Raw genomic sequence first — 21,597 nt, forward strand, 5'->3', positions numbered from 1 at the left:
CTATGGACCTCTATTGTCATCCCTACAAACAGAAGTTAAGGCAGCATTTCAGTCACCAAACCCAATAAATCAAGAATCAGTTGTAAGAAAACTTGGTTTGCTAGAGAATGCTTTCGATGGCTTGTCATCGGAATATTTAAGAATAAAGTATTTAGAGAGCAATAAATATTTGGTTAGGCCTATTGAATATGTGATAGGAACAAGGTTAGAAAACAGAGTCATTTCTGGCAAACGTGTCCTTACTCCAGTGCAATCCAAAGGACATTTCATTCCCCTACATAATATTCTGACTCTGCTTTTCTCTATCCCTTTTGTATTTGAAAGAGTTTTTGATTATGTTGCACAGTTGTTGCAATCAGATACATTGTCAAATTTCATCCAAGCCAAATTATGGAAGAAAAAGGTAGAGCTATTTGAAAACAAAAAAGTATTGCCATTGTTAATCTATTTTGATGAATTTGAGACTGGCAATCCACTAGGATCACATGCAGGGATTCATAAGTTAGGGGCAGTATATGCAAGCATTCCATGTATGCCTCCTGAGTTCCGTTCACTACTGGAAAATATTTTTTTAGTTTTGCTCTTCCATTCATCAGACAGAGTACAACTTGGAAATAATGCTACATTCAGGGTCTTGATTCAGGAGTTGATATTTCTTGAAAATGAAGGCATATCAATAAACACAGAACAAGGAGAAGAAAGAATTTTTTTCGCTATTGGACTTATATGTGGAGACAACTTAGGACTCCATGGTATTCTTGGTTATGTTGAAAGTTTCTCTTCTTTGCATTCATGTCGATTCTGTAAAATATCCAAAGACCGGCTGCAACGCAGCATTGACGTAGGTAATGAGGTTTTAAGAAGTAGATGTAATTATAGTGAAGATATTGCTATTAAAAATTTATCTGCAACTGGTATTAAAGAAGAGTGTGTGTTTAATGAAATTCCATCTTTCCATGTGACAGAAAACTATTCAGTTGATATAATGCATGATTTGTTTGAGGGTGTTTGTGTGTATGATCTTCTAAATGTTATGAGACATTACATTATAACTTTGAGGCTCTTTACGCTTGACATGTTGAATTCTCGTATTCAAGCTCTAGATGTTGGTGTTCATGAACAAAGCAACAGACCACCAATAATTACAATGGACAATTTAAAGAAGAAGAGTTTGAATATGTCTGCAGCACAGATGCTTTTTCTTGTTAGGTATCTGGGACTCATAATTGGAGATCTTGTTCCAGATGAGGATGAAGTGTGGTATTTCTATTGTACATTAAGACAAATAATAGATCTAGTAACAGCACCATCTTATCAACTTGGGTGTGATAAACTGCTGGGTTGTCTCATTGAGGAACACCATGAAATGTACTTAAATTTGTTTCAGGAGCCACTGAAACCTAAACACCATTTCATGTGTCACTACCCTGAAGTGATGCGCCAGTCAGGTCCTTTAATTAACATTTGGTGCATGAGATTTGAATCCAAACACAGTGTTTTTAAAACAATCTCTTCTGTAGTAACTACAAGGAAAAATGTTACTTTTACGCTAAGTTTCAAGCATCAGTTGCAGCAGGCAGAACGATATGTATCACAAAGAGGTTTTAACACTCCCTTGATTTCTTTTGGACCAGGTGCTGAAATAGAAACGGCATCTCTTTCCTATTTTGCAGAAATCTCCGATTTCATGCTTGCAAAGCTGTCTGCAAAAGTGAATAGGCTTAATCATGTAACTGCAAAGGGAACATTATACAAACAAGGAATGATATTAGTTACTGTCATAAGAGATGACTTCCCACAATTTGGTGAAATAATTGATATTTTAGCTGATCAGGACTCTTCTGTTTATTTTGTGTGCAGCGAATTGGAAACAATCAGTTTCAATAACCATATTCATGCATATAAAGTATGTACAACAAGAAGATATACTTGTGTTGCACACAGTGCTCTCATTGAACACAATCCAACATGTTTTGTACATGTAAAGGATGACAGGTATGTTCCTCTAAGGAATGCCGTGTAGTTAAATTCTTCACCTTTAAGGAAAAGATTTCCTGGTGACGATGATGAAAAGATTCTCTCGGGCTGTCAACCAGGTGAGTTGTGGAAAGAATTCAAAGCTTTCGAGAGCTAACATCACTCTCATCTTCAGGGTAAAAGCTTGTAATCTTTTCCCAACTCACCTGTTCAATAGCCTGGGAGAATCTTTTCATTATTCACCTTTGTTTATATTTCCACTTTTCATTATGTATGTATTATGGATGAGACACATTTGTAATGTTATGTTCATTTTGTATCAATTTGGGTAATTTAATTATTTTCTCTGATGGCATATTTATTTGTATTTAAACATTGTACTCACTGCAAGTAAGGAGACTCAAGTATATATATTAAAACTTGTTTGTTCTAATTGTATTTATCATCACCTTTGTTCATATTTCCACTTTCATTATGTATGTATTATGGATGTGAGGCATTTGTAATGTTATGTTCATTGTGTATGAATTTGGGTAATTTTATTATTTTCTCTGATGGCATATTTATTTGTATTTAAACATTGTACTCACTGCAAGTAAGGAGACTAAGTATAAATATATTTTTAAAATTGTATAACCTGTACATTTTATTTTATCCTGATGCTATTTCTTCTCATATATTTTTATGTTGCATGTGTTCACTGTATGCCTCATGCAATGAGGAATTGAGATAAATTTGTTTTAATTGTATATGAATTTTATGATATGAAGTATTTTTCCAATTTTCATATTCTCAGAATATGGTAAGGAAATTGCATTGAAACATTTGAAAATGCTTGTTCTACGTTGTATATAAAGATATCTGTTTTGCGGTTACGCGGAGATAGGTAAATTACTCTGATCAGCTTATCAGAGTAAAATGCTTGTTCTTCTTGGATGTACACTTTATACTGAGAATTTTTTTAAAAGTTTTGAACTGCAAAAGTCTGTAATTGAAAAACCCATCGAATGGTCTCATTTGATATCCTTTACGCAGCTGGATCCGTGATTGTGTCAAGTGGCCAACTTTCAATATCTACTAGTTTTTCTGCTAAAGTTCTGGCCTGAAATGGGGAAATCTGCATTCTTTTACAGAGGCTCATTCTCATATGTTACATGGTATACCACCGGTGAACAGACTTGTTATACTGTATAGACATTGCTAGGAAATTAATTGTCGATCGTGTGCTTTTATTTTACTTACATGCAGGCTTGGATGTAAAACATGGCGACATTTTGGTCATTTTTGAGTTGCAAAGTAAAATATGCTATCCTTCAATTTTAGAGTGAAATTTCCAGGTCATACAATTTGCATTGGTCAGTGAAACCTTCTGAAATTGGTAAACATAGCATGAAAACAATTTATCTACAGTATAGTTTCTAATAACCTTGTCTCTTAGAAAATGAAGGAATGATCAAAAAGTCACTTCCCATATTTTACACCTAAGTTCTTCATATAATAAATATATACAATAAATAAGAATTGTGTAAAAAGTCAAATTTTCAAAATATATCCAGTTTTATGCTTATGGTTTCCTCATGATTTTGTTTCTTAGCTCTAAAGATGTTAACATTCCAGGTACTAAACTATGTAGTCATGCTTAACATTGTTTTCTCTAGACATAATTTGGAAATTATATAAATGCACTAACATTAGCCAGATTTAGTAATTCTGAATATCATTTTGTTATTCTAAACAAATCATTTGGTAAACATAAATAAAACTACTTGGTAACATCAGGTAAATTTAGTAGATGTTACTAAATTATTTTGTTCCTGTAACAAAATTTTTGGTAATGATAAACAACAATGCAAGATAAAATTAACCAGATTTGGTAATTTTGAATAAATTATTTTGTTACCCAAAACAAATCATTTGGTAACCTTAAGTAAAAACATTTGGTAAAAAGGGGAAATTTTGGTAATTTTGACTAAAATATTTGGTTTTCCTAAACAAATTGGCTCGATTTGGTTCGATTTACCAAAATAATATTTGGTATTGGTAACAAAAAAATTGTTTACGATAAACAAATAGAACTTGACCAAATCTTTTGGTACTGGTGAACAATTGTTTGGTTGGCGCCTATTTAAACAAACTATTTGTTTGCCACTACCATTTTTTTGGTTAATCCAAACAAACATTTTTCTCTGTGTAGTATTGCTCTAAAATGCCTATTCTGTTGTCATGAACTGCGTTTGCAGGCTTACAATGCCGAAGTACATTTCAGGGTACTACGTCATCCATAAGATGTATATTGTGTTGTGCCTAAAATTGCCTGTTTCAGATTTGGGCAACTCGCTTGCACTTGTGTAAGTTAGCGAGCACTCCGTGCGGTGCGAGAACAAGGTCATTAAGCAGACAAAATTTGTAGGAGCCGCTTACGTTGAGACGTGAAAGTAACAGCAGAGGAAGGTGCCTTCCTTTAACGAAACCACCTACTGTTTCTTCTGCCATGTTCACAATGTCACACTTTACTGTTACGAATGAGACGAACACTGCACGAACGGAACCGACGAAGCCTCCTGCCTCACTCACTCCCTCCACTGTTAGCTCTGTAGTCCGCAAATACATACGAGAGCTCTCTTTCACAAATATTGCAGATTGACCAGGCTTTGCCTCTTTCGTTTATTGTGTACCGCAAGTGCTTTAATTCTTTAAGAACTTGGGGCAATATCTTGTTTTAACTGCGTTTTGATTTAATGAGGTTACTCACGGGGTTGATAGAGGGAGCACAGTTTGGTAGTAATCGCCTTGACGATTAGAACTTACAATAAATATTTAATTAACATAAGAAAAGAAATAGATCTCCTTTTTTATGTAATCTTCAATGTTCGTTGTATATTACAACCAGGGGGTGAAATCATCCTATCTTGCTATGAGAGGAAATCAGTAGCCCGATTACTTTAGCGAACGGTTTAGTTGTTAGTTTAGTTAATTAGTATAAACACTAATTAAAACAAACAAGACAACAAAAATACTAATCTTGGTTGTTTCTATACGTAATTCTTTTTAAGTGACCGTTACATTTCCTCAGAAATGGTTTCATTCAAATATGCTTCAAAATATTCTTGCAAAGTTCAAAGGAATTTTTTATATAAAAATATTTTATGTAAGAAAATATTTCGTGACTGAAGAGGAGACTAGATTGATTGTTGATATATAATATAACTTTAATAGAATATAACATTTTCAAGATTCTGTTTTACAAACCAATACATGTATAAATATGCAATAAATTGTACGCTGTTCTGCCTATATTACGTAAAAATAATGCTCACTAATTTAGAAATCTTCATTTTAAATGAGAAATTTTAAATTCCAGGCTTCGTTGTATATTTTTAATGCATTTTTTTTAAAAAAATCGTGTTTTGTATCTTTAAGTGTGGGCTCTACTTATCAACAACGAAATCTAGCACAGCTGTCGTGAAATAAAAGATAGAGCATCTGTTTGAAAATAGCAGATTGGTCAGATTGATTCATACCTGTACGATGTTTGGCGTTTTGCACGCTGAGTACCTTGCATGGTAAGAAATCTCGTTCTGCTCTGTGGTGTCACCTCGTGGATAAACGGTGAACTATCAGCAGGTAAAGTGGGCTTCGCTCCCGGATCGTACGACAATGGTCTCAAACGTGTAGAAACCACTTGTATTTGAGTGTGCACCTCTCTCGCTGGTTGCTGATCGTCCTGACCTTCTGGCTGGTGCGGTCCTTGGTGAGAATTTGGAATAAATTGTTGAATGTCCACTCCTTCTTCGTCAATGAATGAGTAGTTTGAAGAGCGAAAACTCTCTGGCAAAGCCGACGTTTCGAGTTTATTTTCTATCAGGCAAAACTGTAACGAAAGGAAAACGATTGATTGAAATAAAACGTATAAACAACGACTGTCTACATTCCGTGTGTTTGTTTGTTTGATTTGCTGTTTTAAGTCCACTTTATGCACAGTAAGATTAATCGGGACTGGACCTACAGTTTAAAGTGGGAACCGAACCACTATGTCATTCTGCGTGTAGGAAACGCAGAGCAGAACAGCGTTCGGAAAGTTACTTTTTAAAAGTAACTGAGTTATAGTTACTCATTGTCATGGGCGTGAGGGGGGCTAACTTTGAGGGGGCATAATCGAGTCTGGGGCTTAATTTTTGAGGAGAGGGGTAGAATCGAAAAGTTTTCCATCTCATAAAAATTGCATTCAGGATAATTTGCTAAAGAACTTCTACATTTACGAAATCACAAATATTTAAAGAAATTTAATTTCCCATTTTGTGTATTATTTTTGGATTTTGAAAAGGTATATGACCGAGTAAAAAGACAAATTTCTAAGACGTCCCATAATTTATAAGACCCCAAATAATTTAGTAAATGCAATAAAGAGCCTTTGTGAAATTACATTAGTGAAAATTAAACTTGATAATTAAAGAACAACGGAAGACTTTGAAATAAATCAAGGACTAAGATAAGGATGTGGTATGTCTGCATTATTATTTATTTTGGACCTTGAAAAAATAACTCAAGAATTGAAGTCTAACGTCCCATGAATATATATTGATGGGAATACAATACCACAAACAGTAATATTTGCAAGTGAAGATATCAACAAACGTCTGTCTTCAAACTTTAATCAATTCTTACAAATTATATTTGTGAGAATAATTTGTAAATTGAAAAGTTCAGAAGATGAAACTAAGTCAATGGAAATAAATGGTAAAAGATTTTACTAGAGTAAAAAGAGTGATAAACGATAAAATGATTTGTATATTAGGGAAACCATATTTCACAGTTCAAGCACTAAAATGATGTTGAGAGAAATTTAGTAGAATACATTAACTGCAATTTTGAAAATAAATTTTCGAAAACAAATGAGAAAAGAGATTCAAATTGGATACCACAACATAATTTCAAAATCTGCTTTTCTGTATGGTTGCGAATGTTGGACTCTTCGTAAACATGATAGAACCAGAATAAATTGTTCTCAAATCAGATTCTTGCGATCTTCAGTGGAGCAACCGTACGAGACAAAATTAATGGTGAAGAAACCGATATAACAGGAGGGTCGAAGCAATGGTGGGAGAACTTTTAAAATATCAGTTAAAGTGGAATCAACATGTTCTGAGGAATCTAGGACAATCGCGATGGCGGACAATTGCGATGAAGCTAAAATCACGAACAATTGCAATGATCAGTTTCTAACCTAACCTAACCAAAGGCGCCACAGAACTAATAATGCTGTAGATTAGAAGAACCAAATAAATAGGTGGCTTGGAATACCGCATCCAAAACTTCATGATGTTCTGGCCTGCCTCAAGAGCCAAGCAGAAGACACCAAGATCAAATAGCCTACATGCGGATGGAACTTAATCTAGAAGGTCAGAAAAGGAAGGAGCGTGACATTAAAATCGACGACAGAGTTGGAAAGTGTATTCGCACATATGAGGAAACGGACGGGTGACTTCAAAAGGTGTCTGTCGGTTCTAGCCCATGTTCAAAAACTTGATTAAACCAAATTCCCAGCCGAAAATATCAATATTTCACATAATTCTCTTGTAAGAGGTATTACACGGGGTGTTAAGTCACCCTTCAATTTGATAGAAGATTTAAAATGTCAGATTGCATTCTGTGTTCATCGCAATTGTCCGGCTACCGTTCTGAGGATGCTAGATAGCCGTTTGCCTCGAAAATTAGTAAATTGTAGGCCAAAGGGAAAAAGAAGTTTAGAAAGACCATATCGCCGATGGATTGATCAATTTTCATAGTCGCAGAACGGGCTTTGGTTACCCAGACCTGTAAGAGGGTGTGGGTACTTTTCTCTTCAGGTTCCAATAGGTCAACAAAAGTGCCCTAACTTGTAAAGTTGAATAACCCCAAAAATTGGGGGGATGGGTTGCATCCCTTGCCTCCGCCAAGTTACGCCTATCCTCATTGTAGAAAGTAACTTAGTCACTGCTCAATATTTTCTTGCAAACAAATTATACATAATCAAGCAGTATATCACAGACAAAGGTAAGACTTATTTATGTTTCTGATACGAGCCATGGTACTTTGCATGTGGTGGTATTAAGTCTACTTGCCCCTGTTTCTCTCTTCCATTCTACTTGATGTGTCGTAAAGTAACATTAAAGTAACTGTTGTTATTATTACATTTAAAGCTACTTGTTTTTAAAAGATAGAATTCCTAAAACAAAATAACTGTTACTAGTTACTTCCGAGAACAAAAGTTTGGATCAGGCTTGGTAGAAGCAGCCAGCCACCGGCTTACCAAGCAATGCTTGTTTGCATTAAGGCCATTGTCAGGAGCCCCATTCACTGGGGAAAAGACGAAAACATCCGTTGTACTTCCCAGCTTGGTTTCTTTTCTTTATCGTGTTTTATCACTGATTGCCTAAGCCTTTTTATATATATATAAACATATGCATATACAGGGTGGCTCGAAAAAGGTAGCCGAAATGTAGATCCTTTGTATTATGTATATTATGTGTTCGGTTGCCTTTTTTTGGACCACCCTGTCTGTACCTACGGCGTAAATTTTGTTGGTGAAGAAGAATAGTAGATAGAATCATGCAAATCTCCAAGTTGGTGTATTTCTATTTTCATTTGTTTGTTTCTATCTGCCCTTCCACTCTTAAGACAATGAAAATTGATAACGATCCGATAAAAAACGATCACGAACAGAATCTAAGTCTCTTGTTTCTTAGCATATTGACATTGCACAAAATGAAGTTACTGGCATATATTGATAAAGATACGCGTCACACATTAGGTACGTATCATCTACGACAAGAGTTAAACATAGATGGCAATCATTTGAGGATATGACCTAACCTTACATCTCATGAATTGAGCAAATAATAACAGTATCCACTAGAAAAAGTGTTAATAGATAGAATTATAAACAAATAATGATACGACCTATTGGAAAATATAAATTAATTCGCAAACTTGTAGCAACATATAACCAAAGTGGCAATGCAAAGTAGTCTAATTGTAACTTAATTATGTTCAAGTTATTGTCCTGTAGTAATATATCTGGATATTTCCAAGTTTGGTAACACTTTACACTACCAGAGACGGATTTCTTCAAATTTACAGGAGAAAGTACTTACGCAAATCATTTTCTGTAGCGTTGTTGATGTTCGGGAATGTAGTTTTGATCCATTTTAATGCGAATGCATGTGGTTTTCTACGAAAATCTATTTCCAACGCGCTATTGCTGCTGCCGCCATTTGCTTTCTGCACGAGAGCACGAGAGCACAATACGCTCTCGTATTGTCCGTATATGCTAAATTGAACGAAAGGAGTGCTAATGGAACCTAACCTAACAGGCCTAACCTAACCTAGTAGGCATACCTCGTCCCCGCGATGGTTCGTGGGGCTATCGTGAATTTTTGGGCTAACGTCAATGGTTTTTGGGGCTACCCGTGGATGGTTTGTGGGAAATAAGGAACAACAGTAAGTACTCGTTAATGTAAGAAATAGACATTATTTTCGTTAGAAATTCATTATTTCACCTAAATAAATGTTCCGCAATGCAGAATAATACGTTAGCAATGTAAAAAATTGCGAAATAAATCATTGATAGGTGTCTCCGGTATAGTAAAGTAGTACCCCAAGTTTTATTAATCTCGGTGGTGGTGTATGAACCAAAGCTTGTGCTTATTAGATTGATTGTTTGATTTGGTTTATTTGACTTCGGTTTTCTGACACCTTTTGGCTAACCGCGAAGATAAGGATGAGTTATGATTAGTGCTGGGCGATATATCGTCACGATATTTCGGCAATATATTTCGTGGCTTCGATATGTATTGTCACGATATTTTGGCGATATATAGTGTGGCCACGATATGTTTCGTCACATTTTATGAATTGAATGCTTGTTCTAATTTTACTTATGGTACGTGTTCGATGGTAAAGTATGAAGATGGTATGCCTACTTTTGTGTTGCTCCAGTCCTTTTTATTCCGTTTTTTCTTTCTTACACACTGCACTTGTGATGAAGTTTGTGCTGAAAGGAAGATGTGGGCGTGAACTATTTCTATTGAATGCATATCTCTCTCTCTCTCTCTCTCTCTCTCTCTCTCTCTCTCTCTCTCTCTCTTTTTCAGTATTTCCGTAAAATTTGCACTGTTGAACTATTTGCAGATCGGTAGATTCCGAACATGTACCACGTGATATGTGCATCTTGTCAACGATATAGCATCCATCCAGGGCCGGACTGGCCCACCGGGACACCGGACAAAATCCAAGTGCGCCCTCTCTTCTTTCCACCCTTGCGAACACACAAATTCGGTGCCTTTTTTTTCTACTGCTCGCAATTGCTCACAGATATAGCAGTGGTGAATATACATTTTATTTTTTTGTGTCTTCCTGGACTTCCACAGGGCGAATTAAGAGCCGAGCGACCGACTCGGGCACCGCCCTCGTGAGGGGGGCGCCAAACCGGGAGATTCTCCTTTGATGATAGCACCAAAACATTATTTCTGATTACATAAGCGTGGCTATTTGTTTGTTAGTTTGAGTTTATTTTTAAGTCTACTATATGCACAGAAAAGCTAATCGGAACTGAGCTTATAGTTTAAAGTGGAATCCGAACCACTATGTGCCTCCACCTAGTGCGTTGCTAAAAATTTTAATCAATTGAAGTTACTGCTGGCCTAGTGCATAATACGAGTACATTAACAGTATATAGACTGACAATTCACAAAGAAGCAATATCAACATGTAAATATAGTACGACAGTTACCATAGTGGCCTTCATGTTTAAATGTTATCATTAAAATACGCGTTTCATACTTTTTTATTTTAAAAATACCTTCTCTATCAGTGGGGCAACCACAGGGGTGCAGGGGACATTGTCCTCCAACCTTTGGTGGAAATCAATTCTAGAGGGGGCAAGGGAGGGGGGGGGTCAAACATCGAAGTAGAACAAAAAGCAAGACTAAAGTAGAATCTAAGAGTAGCAGGTCAAGATGATACTCAAGATGAAATTAGTTTTGCCCTATTTCTTTCATTTTTTTCTTCCAGACGGCCAAGGACACCTGCAGGGGGCAATTGCCTCCCGTCGATTTCAAATTGTGTACAAATAAAAAAATAAATTTCGTAAAATTTTCTTGATCGCTTCGTTCGCAATGTCTGCTTTTCTTATAGTCTGAAGTTGAGAGCCGTAGCTAGGGGGCGGCGAAAGTCGGATCTGGTAGCTGCGGATCTAAATGATAAAATAATGTAAGAGACGATCCCCATTGCTCCCCTGTGAAATTATTTTAGCCCTATTAATTTAATATTGTTTACAGTTTGCAAAAAAGTGTCTTCAAAAATACAGTTTTCAATTATTAGCTAATGTGAAATTGAACGTGTTGAAAATATATTTCAAATCGTTTGTTCCGACACTATTGCATTAGCACCGACTTGTAGCTAACCTCTTTTTGCGTGAATCACGATGATAATAACGTCTTTGATGCTACTACTACTACTACTACTACTACTATTATTATTATTATTATTATTGGCACGTTTATCCTGGTGCTGCCCCCCCCCCCCCGACACAAATTCGTGGTTGTTCTCTATTGTAATATGCCTTTCTTTCAGCTTTTACTGTAATAATAGCTCACTACAATCAACGATTTCATGGGGCGCCCTCTTAAGGAAAATGCCACCGACCTCATGTCAGGGAAAAATATCGTGTTCAAAATTAATTAAAAATCGTGTGTCGCTTCACAGCTATTTGAAACTTGAACCCTTGATTGAAAGAAAAACCTAGCTTGTGTATCACTTCACTTAAATACAGTGATACAATGCTACCCCGTTTGTTATACCAGCAAAATGCTCCGCGGCTAAAAAGGATTATGATCTTCTCGAGAAAGTAATGACAGTATTGTCAGGCAGGGAAATGTATGTCTCCATGATATTTATTGAGGTGATAATATACAAGTAAATCGTGTTGGCGATATATGTATATCGTTACCACGTTTTGAGTGCTAGCCAAGACCGTGATTCAGGCAAGGGAACGTGGGATGTTTTAATTTATTTTCGTTCTCGTACATAGTCAGCCAGAATTACGAATATCTGGTTTACCGCAGAGGCTACTACAACTCAACCTTTTAGCGTTTGCAGAGAAGCTTTAGTTTACCTCGCATGTCTATAGGTCTTGTCCAGTCTTACGGCGGGCGCCCTACATGCTGGCAAGGGAAGTGGGGAAGCGACCAATCCAATGCGATATGAAACGCAGCAGCCTGTAGAACGAGGTGCGCGCAGCTCTTCTTCTCGACGTCCTAACTCTCTGTGCCACCGTTTTGCCTGATTGGTCTGCTGCGTATTCCCCGCTCCCCACTTCCCTTGCCAGCATGAGGGCCGGTTAATTGTTAAACTCTCCACCCTAAATATTGCGTATTTTGTGGAAGCAGGAAAAGGTTCTTAAAAGTCCTTGCCTTGACTCGACTCACCCAGCAGGTCGTTAGTTTCCGAGTCTTGCCCCTATTTGATAGCTTCCTGGAGATGAGGCCTGCTGGAGAAATTATTCTTAAAGCCGCCCACCGTAACAGTAGACAAGAGTTATAGCCAGAACGACTAATTAACAAATTTTGCAAACTTTAAATGAAATAATATTGTCACAATGGAAAGAACATTTTTCGAAAATTATTTTGGTTGTGATGGAAAATGATCACAAGACTACTTTGATTTTGCAACATAGGTAATTACCATTAATTTTTGTATTTACATACTAATTATTGCGTTTCCATTTTATCTCGCCCTGCTAACGTAAGTACGAAGTACAGATCTTACGTCGTTTTTTTCATTCGAATGTGACGAACCGAACCTGTTATTACATTAAATACCTCTGTTTTTGACGGGAAATGCAGCACGGAAAAGCGGACGATATATATCGCCGGCACGATATGTATCGTGGAGTCGATATATCGCTGATATCACGATAAGGAAAAAATATCGTATCGTATCGTATCGTCTGTGACGATATTTTCATGACGATATATCGCGATACCTAATTTCCGATATCGTCCATTCCTAGTTATGATATGATGAATTTTATGAAGGGACACACAAGAACACCCATAACTTGGCTAGGAATTCGAGCTCGAAACGGCTTGCGTCGTATTAGATTGAAGGAATAGCAGAAATTAGTTACTTTGAACAATATGTGGATAAAGAAATTACTAAAATAAGCATGTAGAGACTAGAATAGAAGCATTCAATATCTATGTGGTCAGGCTTCAGGCACGATGACACAGAAGTTAAGATCCTGTGTCATATATAAGTGGACAATAATATGCAGCATAGTTTGTTTTTCCTCATAGATGGCACATTAATAGTATTTTAGTAGTAAACTCTAAACTTTACTTACACAATTGATTTAACTAGACAGTTGAGAAAATTTAATTTTAACGTAATCATTTATATGCTGTGATTAAATCTGCACGCGATTATAATTTAATCTTCTAGACCTTTAATGTAAAATCAGGGATTCATCACATGTAAGTATTAGTATTTTCTTTATGATTTTGAGCCAACTTCAAATTCACAATAATTAACAATTATTAGTGTATTAATGTGGATCTTCTCTTAATTATCGAAGCTAATGTATTGCGTAGCAGAATTGATTCTACTAAATGAATAAAAAGTACAGAATTAAGTGAATTTACTAGCTACCCACATTGTAATGAAATCAAAGGGACGACACGAAAAGACGCATTCATTAAGCATGTACTTTTCCTTTCAATGCTTTTGTGGTTATTTACAACTGGTTCCTCTTTCTCATTACTCTTTTAGTTTTTTGAACTAACGCCCCCACATCATTTCATTATTCAAATCCCTCACTTAACTCGCACATGTTATTTCCTAATATCCATACTGAGGTTAGACAAACATGGCAGAAATGAGAGGTACAATAACAGAAAGAAACAAATTCAAATCCTACACGTAGAACTCCAAATGCATCAAATCAAGGTTGAGTAACAGTTGACACAGTTAAATGCGTAATTTTGGTTTCCTTCATTTGATTTGATTAAGTCCACTTTATGCACAGTAAGGCTAATCGGGACTGGACCTAAAGTTTTAAGTGGGATCCGAACCACTATGTGCCTCCACCGGGTATCGAACCCTGGACCCCTTGATTACAAGGTAACGACACTACCACTGCGCCATCGGGGAGGCCCATGGTTTCCTTGAAATTGTCGTGTCTGTTTTTCTCAATTGATGCATTGTTAGTGCATTACGCTAAAGCAGCAGCTGATAAAAGTACCATTGAATGCATTTCTTATAATTTGGTGCATCAAAATGCATCATTAGAAGTTTATGCACTTTTATGTGTTACTATAGTAACGTTCACAGAATTTTTTTTCGGAATGGGCAGGAATTGTAATGGTGGATACTACATAGCTGCCTTCTGAGTGGGGTGGCGGGATTCACTATAAAATATTTCGTAATTATCATTTTCAACCTTTGTTTTAAAAGTTGTTTAAGGACAAAAAGGTAAAATGGGGTGTTGCATTCACTACTGGGGATTTCCTGAGTTATTTACTGCTTTCTTTTGACAAATTTGATTTCCTTTAAATTTCCCATCAGCTCCCACCCTGCGTACGCCATTGACTGGAGTCAGCTTTTTGCGTCTATTGACACATTAAGTTTCAACAGCTCGGTTATCAGTAGGCTTCGGATAGTTATGCACTAAAAAAGCTTTGAATATACACGCAAATGTGTTCTTAAAATGCTCGAAATATGCTCTTTAAATGATCAAAATATGCAATTAAATTTTTAAAAATTTACATCAAAGTCAGAAAATTTAGCCATAGCTTGTAACTATTTATTAATTCCACTGTTAACATAAGTAAAAAAATATGGTTTGGCTTACCTTATTGACAATTGACCATATTTTACATATGGTTTTTGTATATGTGTCTTTATCGTAAGTCCACTAACTGTTTCTGACTTCACTGAACGTCACGATTAGCAGAAGGTGGAATTTCACCAGCTGTCTCTCATTCTACTCAGCATGAAAGGTTACTATTGCACTTAATAACTACGTATTTGTTTCAGATGCTCGAAGGTAAACTTATGCCTGTTATCCACGAGACTAGCTACTTTTATACTCTCTCCACATCACAAGAAACAATAGGCGCATGTTGTAATTTCAACAAATCGGAAACGTGCAGTTCACTTGCAATACCATCCACATTTTGTTTCCCTTCATGAATAGAGAAAATGTCCTTTAGGAGCTTGTAGCCACAATTCTTCGCGAACACATGCTGAATCATGTTTCTGAATTGCTTCAAAGGAAAGGAAAATAAAATTTTCAGACAGAAACAGCAGAATATGCATTTGTAAGAAAAAATCGGTAAAATATGCATATGCTATATGCAAAATGCATAACTATCCGAAGCAGCTAATGTTCTCGTCACCGGGCCCGACTTCTAGGTGGTGCCAACCTTCGTGGCGGAGTGGTTAGCACAACACGCTACGACGCCAGGAGTCCCGCGTTCGAATTCCGCCGTGAGCATGGGTGTTATTTGTGATCGTTCTTCAGTTATTCCATAGAAAGTTAGCCTAGATGTCTCGACCGTATCAGTGCTTTCAAGGATTATCTGTTGGTTACCACTTCAACGTGAAACTGGTAAAATCACATACCAGATTGCAGGCAGGTAGTACTACGTGATATACTTGTTTACGTTTAATCATGTTGTAGCCTATTTATGAAGAGATAATTGTGTTTTATGCACTGTTACGGTAGGGAATTCTACGCTCACCTTTTGTGGAATGCCCGCTTCCTCATTTTCATCATATCATCATACCATCACTCATCTTCGCCAAAACTGGCAGAGAAACGAAGTAAAATATACCAAATCAATAAACAATAATCGCGATTGGCCAAAAGTGGCAGAAAAGCGATGTAAAATAAATAAAATCAATACTAGGTGGCACTGCTGTTCTTTTGTGAGTCTCGCCTCGTCAATTGCATCTAATTACCATTCATTCTCATCATTATGAATGGTCTACAGAGGCAAGAAAGCGAAAAAAAATTAAAAATACAAAAATAACTCCAACGCTCAAAGGAAGTGGTAACAATGATGTGACAATACAATTGCACGATAATGAAGATGAGAGAAAGAAACATTACATGCTCAAGAACCATCAGAAGCTGAAGCCAAATGTTAAATATCGAATTCCTTACCAGCGTCACTATCAAAATCTCAATTGTTGTGAAATCCATCTTTCCACCGCAGACCACCTCACTCAACTGTCACCTGGAGAGGCTCCATCAGCTCAGTTATCCATCCCCCGGGAGGTTCTTCCGAATGTCATAAGACCTTGTAACCACGGCGGCAGAAAAGAGGGAAGAGACTGCAACAGTGGTAATAAACGTATCGCTTCCCGAACATCGCACGCACAACATTGCGAAGCCCGATAATTCTCACGGCTTGCAATGTTCTGCCTTCTCTTCCTCTGATTGTTGTCTCACACTTTTTTATATATATTTTGCAGTGGCGTAGCATGGGCATTTCGGATGGGAACGCCAAGTCCAAAGGAAGGGTCGGCCCTTTCTTGTTTAATAATTTACTTATGGTATTAGTCGCCACAGGCATTGTTCATTTGCCTGAAGTCAGCTGGGTTTTTAATAAAACATCATCCATGCATGTTTTAGCTAGAAAATTAGATGCCTCACTATGCAACAAATGTTTTGAACTCTGGTGTTGGATACCTTTTTCTTATACCTTTCTGCATGACGCAAGTCATTAAAAACCTACCTGAATCACAAGCGCCTCTGCACAACAGTAGACGTCATTGTTGTGAGCCATCCAACTACTGATTGATTTGGTTTATTATACTTCACTTTTCTACCACTTTTGGCAAATCGCGAATACGAATATGAGTGATGATATTGAAGAAGAGAGACTCACAAAGAACACCCGTGCTCACGCCGGGATTCGAATCAGGGGCTTCTGTCGTCTTGGCGCGCTGTGCAAAACACTCTGACACGGAGGTGGGTGAATGATCCAACTATCGTACACTCTACTGACGCAACAGTGCCGATTAGTAATTCAGACCACTGTTTATTACATCTTGAGAATGTTGATAAACATTTTAAAATAATTTTGTCCAGAGATCATTCGATATAAAGAGTTTTCAAATGAATGCTAAACACTTCCATTGACACAATATTAAGCAGTTAGATACTAACGAAATAATAATAATAACAAAAAAATAGTTTTGCGGGTTAAATGGTAGAGCAGGCACAGGCTGAACTTGTACCACGAGGACTTCACCAACTTATTTGACAAAAACTGTGTTGATCTTTTAGTATTTAATGCACATCGCTCTTCGTGCGATAAATTATACAATGAAGTGGCCATTAAGAAGTGGCATATTTGAGTTTGGTAAAGTTACGTCAATCAATATTGCGTATTGTAACATCACATACCACGAGTGGCATGAGCGCGAAGAACCGGGTAGGAATTCTAAAGCTCTCGTCTGCTTCAGAAGACAGGAAGGGTCACATGAACCAATCACGGTAGACCTCTCTTCTCTGCTCCGTACGCTGGCGTATGAGAGAGCATTTACGCCCGTACTGTAGAGATCCAAGCTTTCCCTCAAGAAAGGCAGCAAGGAATATAGAGTTCTTTACGCCGAACCTGCTCGGCGTACGGCCAGTAAAGGCGTTGAAAAAAGATGCTAGAACGAGTGTTGAGAGTGGAGCGTTGCAAGCGGATCGCAAAAAATAGCTATTATAATGCCATAAAGGTCAAACATATATGAAATTAGTCACGTTTTACTTTATATTTACAACATTTACGCATTTTTGAAATGTTAAATCTGGGAACGCCGGGCGTACGGGCGTACTATAACGCTACGCCACTGATATTTTGCAGGCGTTTGTAAGTTTCTGCATCCATTAACAATGCTTCATGTAAATATATTATCCTGCGTTGCTAGTATTAACGATAATAATAACATTTTAACAACACAGGCCCTATTTGATGGTCTAGTTCTAAATGTCGTCGCTTTGTAATCAATGGGCATCGGGTTCGAGATGTAGCAGTTCGGATACCATTTTAAACTGTAGGTCCATTTTCGGTTAGCCTATAGTGTCTTACAATTCCCAATTGTATGTTTCTTAAGAATACTTTGTAAAGAATTAGGTTAAAATGTAAAAATATTACTAAAGACATTTCTGTTCAATATTTAAATATCATATATTTCCCAATTAAAAACATTAATTTAAAAAATAAGTAATTATTCTCCTCATTCTGTATCTATACTTTCAACATAATAACGTAATACACTATTAAAATGATTGATCTAGGAAGAAATATAATCGTACCAGTATTTAGTAGAGACCTTATAAACTTTTATTGTATAATAATTTATTCGTAGTTGAAATTAATAGTTTCCCTGCAAATAGACGCTATAATTAACAATGTTTCAATTAAATCGTGTTTTTAAGACATTATGTTAGTTAAATTAATGACACATTTTTGTATTAAATACTTTTCAGTTGTGTATAAATTTTATTTTATTTGGAACACGCTAATGCAGCGCTATCTGTACTTCAATTTTTTCAACATTAATATTTACATGTTAAACTGGACTTTGGTGCCCAGTTAAGGTTTGTTGTACGCTTGAATACAGTACTTCAAACACAGCAGACACTAATGGTAAAATTAACGTCTTGCTGTACTATTCTTCGCGGTGGAATTTAAGAATACGACTGGAAGCGTTGTGATAACCAAGTTTGTTGCAGCTATTTAAGGTTGAAAAGATACAAAAACATTGAGTGTTTTTCTGTGGGAAATTACAACAATTTACGACATATTTATTGGATTGGCATAGAAGCACCTTCACCAGCACATTTCCTTGTTGCAGTAAAAAATAGCAAATACTTCCGTTTGACACCTGAACTGAAATGTGGCAGATTGATGTGTGAAGCTCTTTGCAAACTTTAGAGCAATAAATTTGTTTCTTGAAGAGCATTTCCTTATGGGTCTGATGACAATGAGAATGCAATTAATGTCACAGCAGTAAGAGGAAGATCTCATCTCAAGTTCGCCCTTGGATTGATACCAGTGGAAAGAAGATAAAGTGTAGGACAGGGTGGTATTAGAAAGGGCTGGAAATTCCTTGTCTCCTTGCCAATTTTGGTTAATGAAGGAGAAATTATACTCACACACATACACACACACACACATTCATTGTTCTCTGTCTTAATTTCACTGAAATTTCTATGCTTTTTGATCTTGCACCTTAATTGCTTCAGATTCACATCTTGTTTGTGCTGTTTTCTCGCTTCACCTTATTTTCCAAACGTTGTTAAAGGTCCACGAATTTGAAATAAATTCAATTCCGGTCCAGGAGAGAAAAATCAGCAAGCGTAAATGGGTTCTGGACCGTAATGAACCTTTTATCTGTAAGGTATTTCAATTCGGTCCAGGAACCTTTTTTCCGGATCAGTTTAAATAGGGTCCGTGTTCCGTATTGAATTGAAACAATAAGCAAATTGGACCGAATTTAAACTGTGCGAGGAAAAAGTTTCCGGTTCTGTTACGGTATGCAATATAACCAATTAGAATGGATGTGTTCCTGTACCATTAACAACCCTGGTATTTTACTTCTTGGATGTATTGGATAAAAGTACAGAACAGAGGGGCTATTATTTCTCAGTACGCGAACTCAAGATCTAGTTTCGAGTGAGATTTTTCAGTGGCGCTCATAGTCACAGTGATAGGTACTTTCAAAGACTTTTTAAAGAAAATCACGCGGTGCAAATAGCCCCTTGAGGACAAATGTATGCCTTGTGGCTTTTCGTTGGGTTTTCTCAAGTTCCATCGCCGATGTTCCTCACGATGCTGGGCCAACACAGAGGGCAATCGAACCCGAGACCACTCGCACCAGAGGCGATAGCTATAACATTTTTTTTTATCTTTAAAGGAAAGCCCTTAAGTGATATTTTCCTCCGTCATTTCATTTCAATTCTCATATCATATCAGCTTTACTCACTTCTTTCTTGTCTCATTCAGGACCATAGGCGCCGACTCCATGGAGCTTGGGGTGCTCGAGCCCCCACAATGTTAATGATGTTGGGGCAGAGCCCCTCAAATAATTTTGCTTAAGAGGATCTAAGGTATTATTTTGCTTCTATTGTAAAGGTTACTCTGAATTGTGCCACATGAACTTAACTTTAAATACACATTTGATATGTTCTAGACCATCAACTTTGGGGGGCTGAGACCGCTAAACCATCAACTTTGGGGGGGGGGGTCTATGACCGGAGACAGCAAAACACATGACTTATTACTATATACTAAGTATATAATTATGAGTACTGTTAACATTTTTACTAAAAAGAGTTTCTAAATAACGAGGTGATATGACAATTATACCAATATGTTGTTTAGTGAATTCTGAACAATTTGAGGTCGTAAACACAACTTTCAGGCAATATTGATATGTACGATATTTAGTTATCCTCGAAATCTCTTCCTCTAGTCCAAAGAATAAGGGGAAAATAATTCTAAAGTCTTTGAGTTTATTTAACACTGGCTTGCAGTAAAGTACGCAAGGAAAATTTATGAAAAGTCTGTATTGCAAAAGTGGGAACGGCTATGATCAAATGCATTATTGCTAAAGAACGGCGTGCTGTGTGTTTTTTTTATAATTGCAAAATTACATTTAAGAAGTAAAATATTGTAGCAAGAACAAAAAAGTAAAATTATTTTCCTGCGATTTGTGTTAGCATTTATGTAAATAATTAAATAAAACTGTTAAATATTGTAAATATTCGTTATGTTTATGGACACGTCAACACTAAGGTTATTTGCACCTGTCACATGTCCTTTCTTTACAAGTCTGTTGTGGACATTAAAACACACCCATGCCCTCGCCGAGACCTCCGGATCAAAGCGAGTTTAGTCGACCACCCAACATGCTCGGCTACCGAGGTCGGCATGAAACTTTTAGGTTTGCCTCTTAATGTACGAGGGTGGTTCAATAATTATTGTCCCTGACATATAAGCAGTATTATTTTTCCACAAAGTCCCCCTTCACAGTTATGCACTTCTTCCACCTATGCTGTAAAGCCACTATGCCAGCTTCAAAGAATGTCTGTGGCTGAGCCGTGAGCCATTCTTCCGCAGCGTCCATAACAGGAGCATTTGATGGAAAATGCGTCCCCTTGAGGTGCTCCTTCAACTTCGGGAACAAATGAAAGTCACTAGGGGCGAGGTCGGGTGAGTGGGGAGGGTGTTCTAACACATGGAAACCAGCAGCATGGATTGCGGCACCAGTAACATGGCTTCTGTGTGCTGGAGCATTATCGTGGTGAAACAACACTTTTCGCCGCAACATCCCACGCCGTTTCTCCCTGATTGCTTCGCGTAACTTAGGGATTAGGGCTGCATAATAGTCCCCAGTAACAGTGTGTCCCACCAGGTAGTCAATAAGGAGCACACCCTTCGCATCCCAAAAAATTGTGGCCATAACCTTGCGTGCTGATGCTTGCACCCTGAATTTGCAAGGGGGAGGTGAATTGCTGTGGTGCCACTCCATACTCTGTCGTTTGGACTCGGGATCATAGTGGTGGAGCCATGTCTC

General features: G+C 37.1%; 1 protein-coding gene across 1 annotated transcript in view; it reads right to left on the reverse strand.

The window, feature by feature from the left end:
- The window catches only part of LOC145995255 (uncharacterized), a 54,457-nt gene extending 38,168 nt beyond the window's left edge, over nt 1-16,289 (reverse strand). Inside the window, exons 1-2 of the mRNA XM_083131829.1 lie at nt 16,184-16,289; nt 5,499-5,848 (exon numbers count right to left, since the gene is read on the reverse strand). Of these exons, the coding sequence (XP_082987955.1) occupies nt 5,499-5,848; nt 16,184-16,222 (389 nt within the window). The 5' untranslated portion in view covers nt 16,223-16,289. The remainder of the gene's footprint in view (nt 1-5,498; nt 5,849-16,183) is intronic.
- Between the last annotated feature and the right edge of the window lie 5,308 nt (nt 16,290-21,597).

Source organism: Lepisma saccharinum, chromosome 11 (genome assembly GCF_977018435.1).
Source record: "Lepisma saccharinum chromosome 11, izLepSacc3.1, whole genome shotgun sequence".
In the NCBI taxonomy this organism is placed as follows: domain Eukaryota; kingdom Metazoa; phylum Arthropoda; class Insecta; order Zygentoma; family Lepismatidae; genus Lepisma; species Lepisma saccharinum.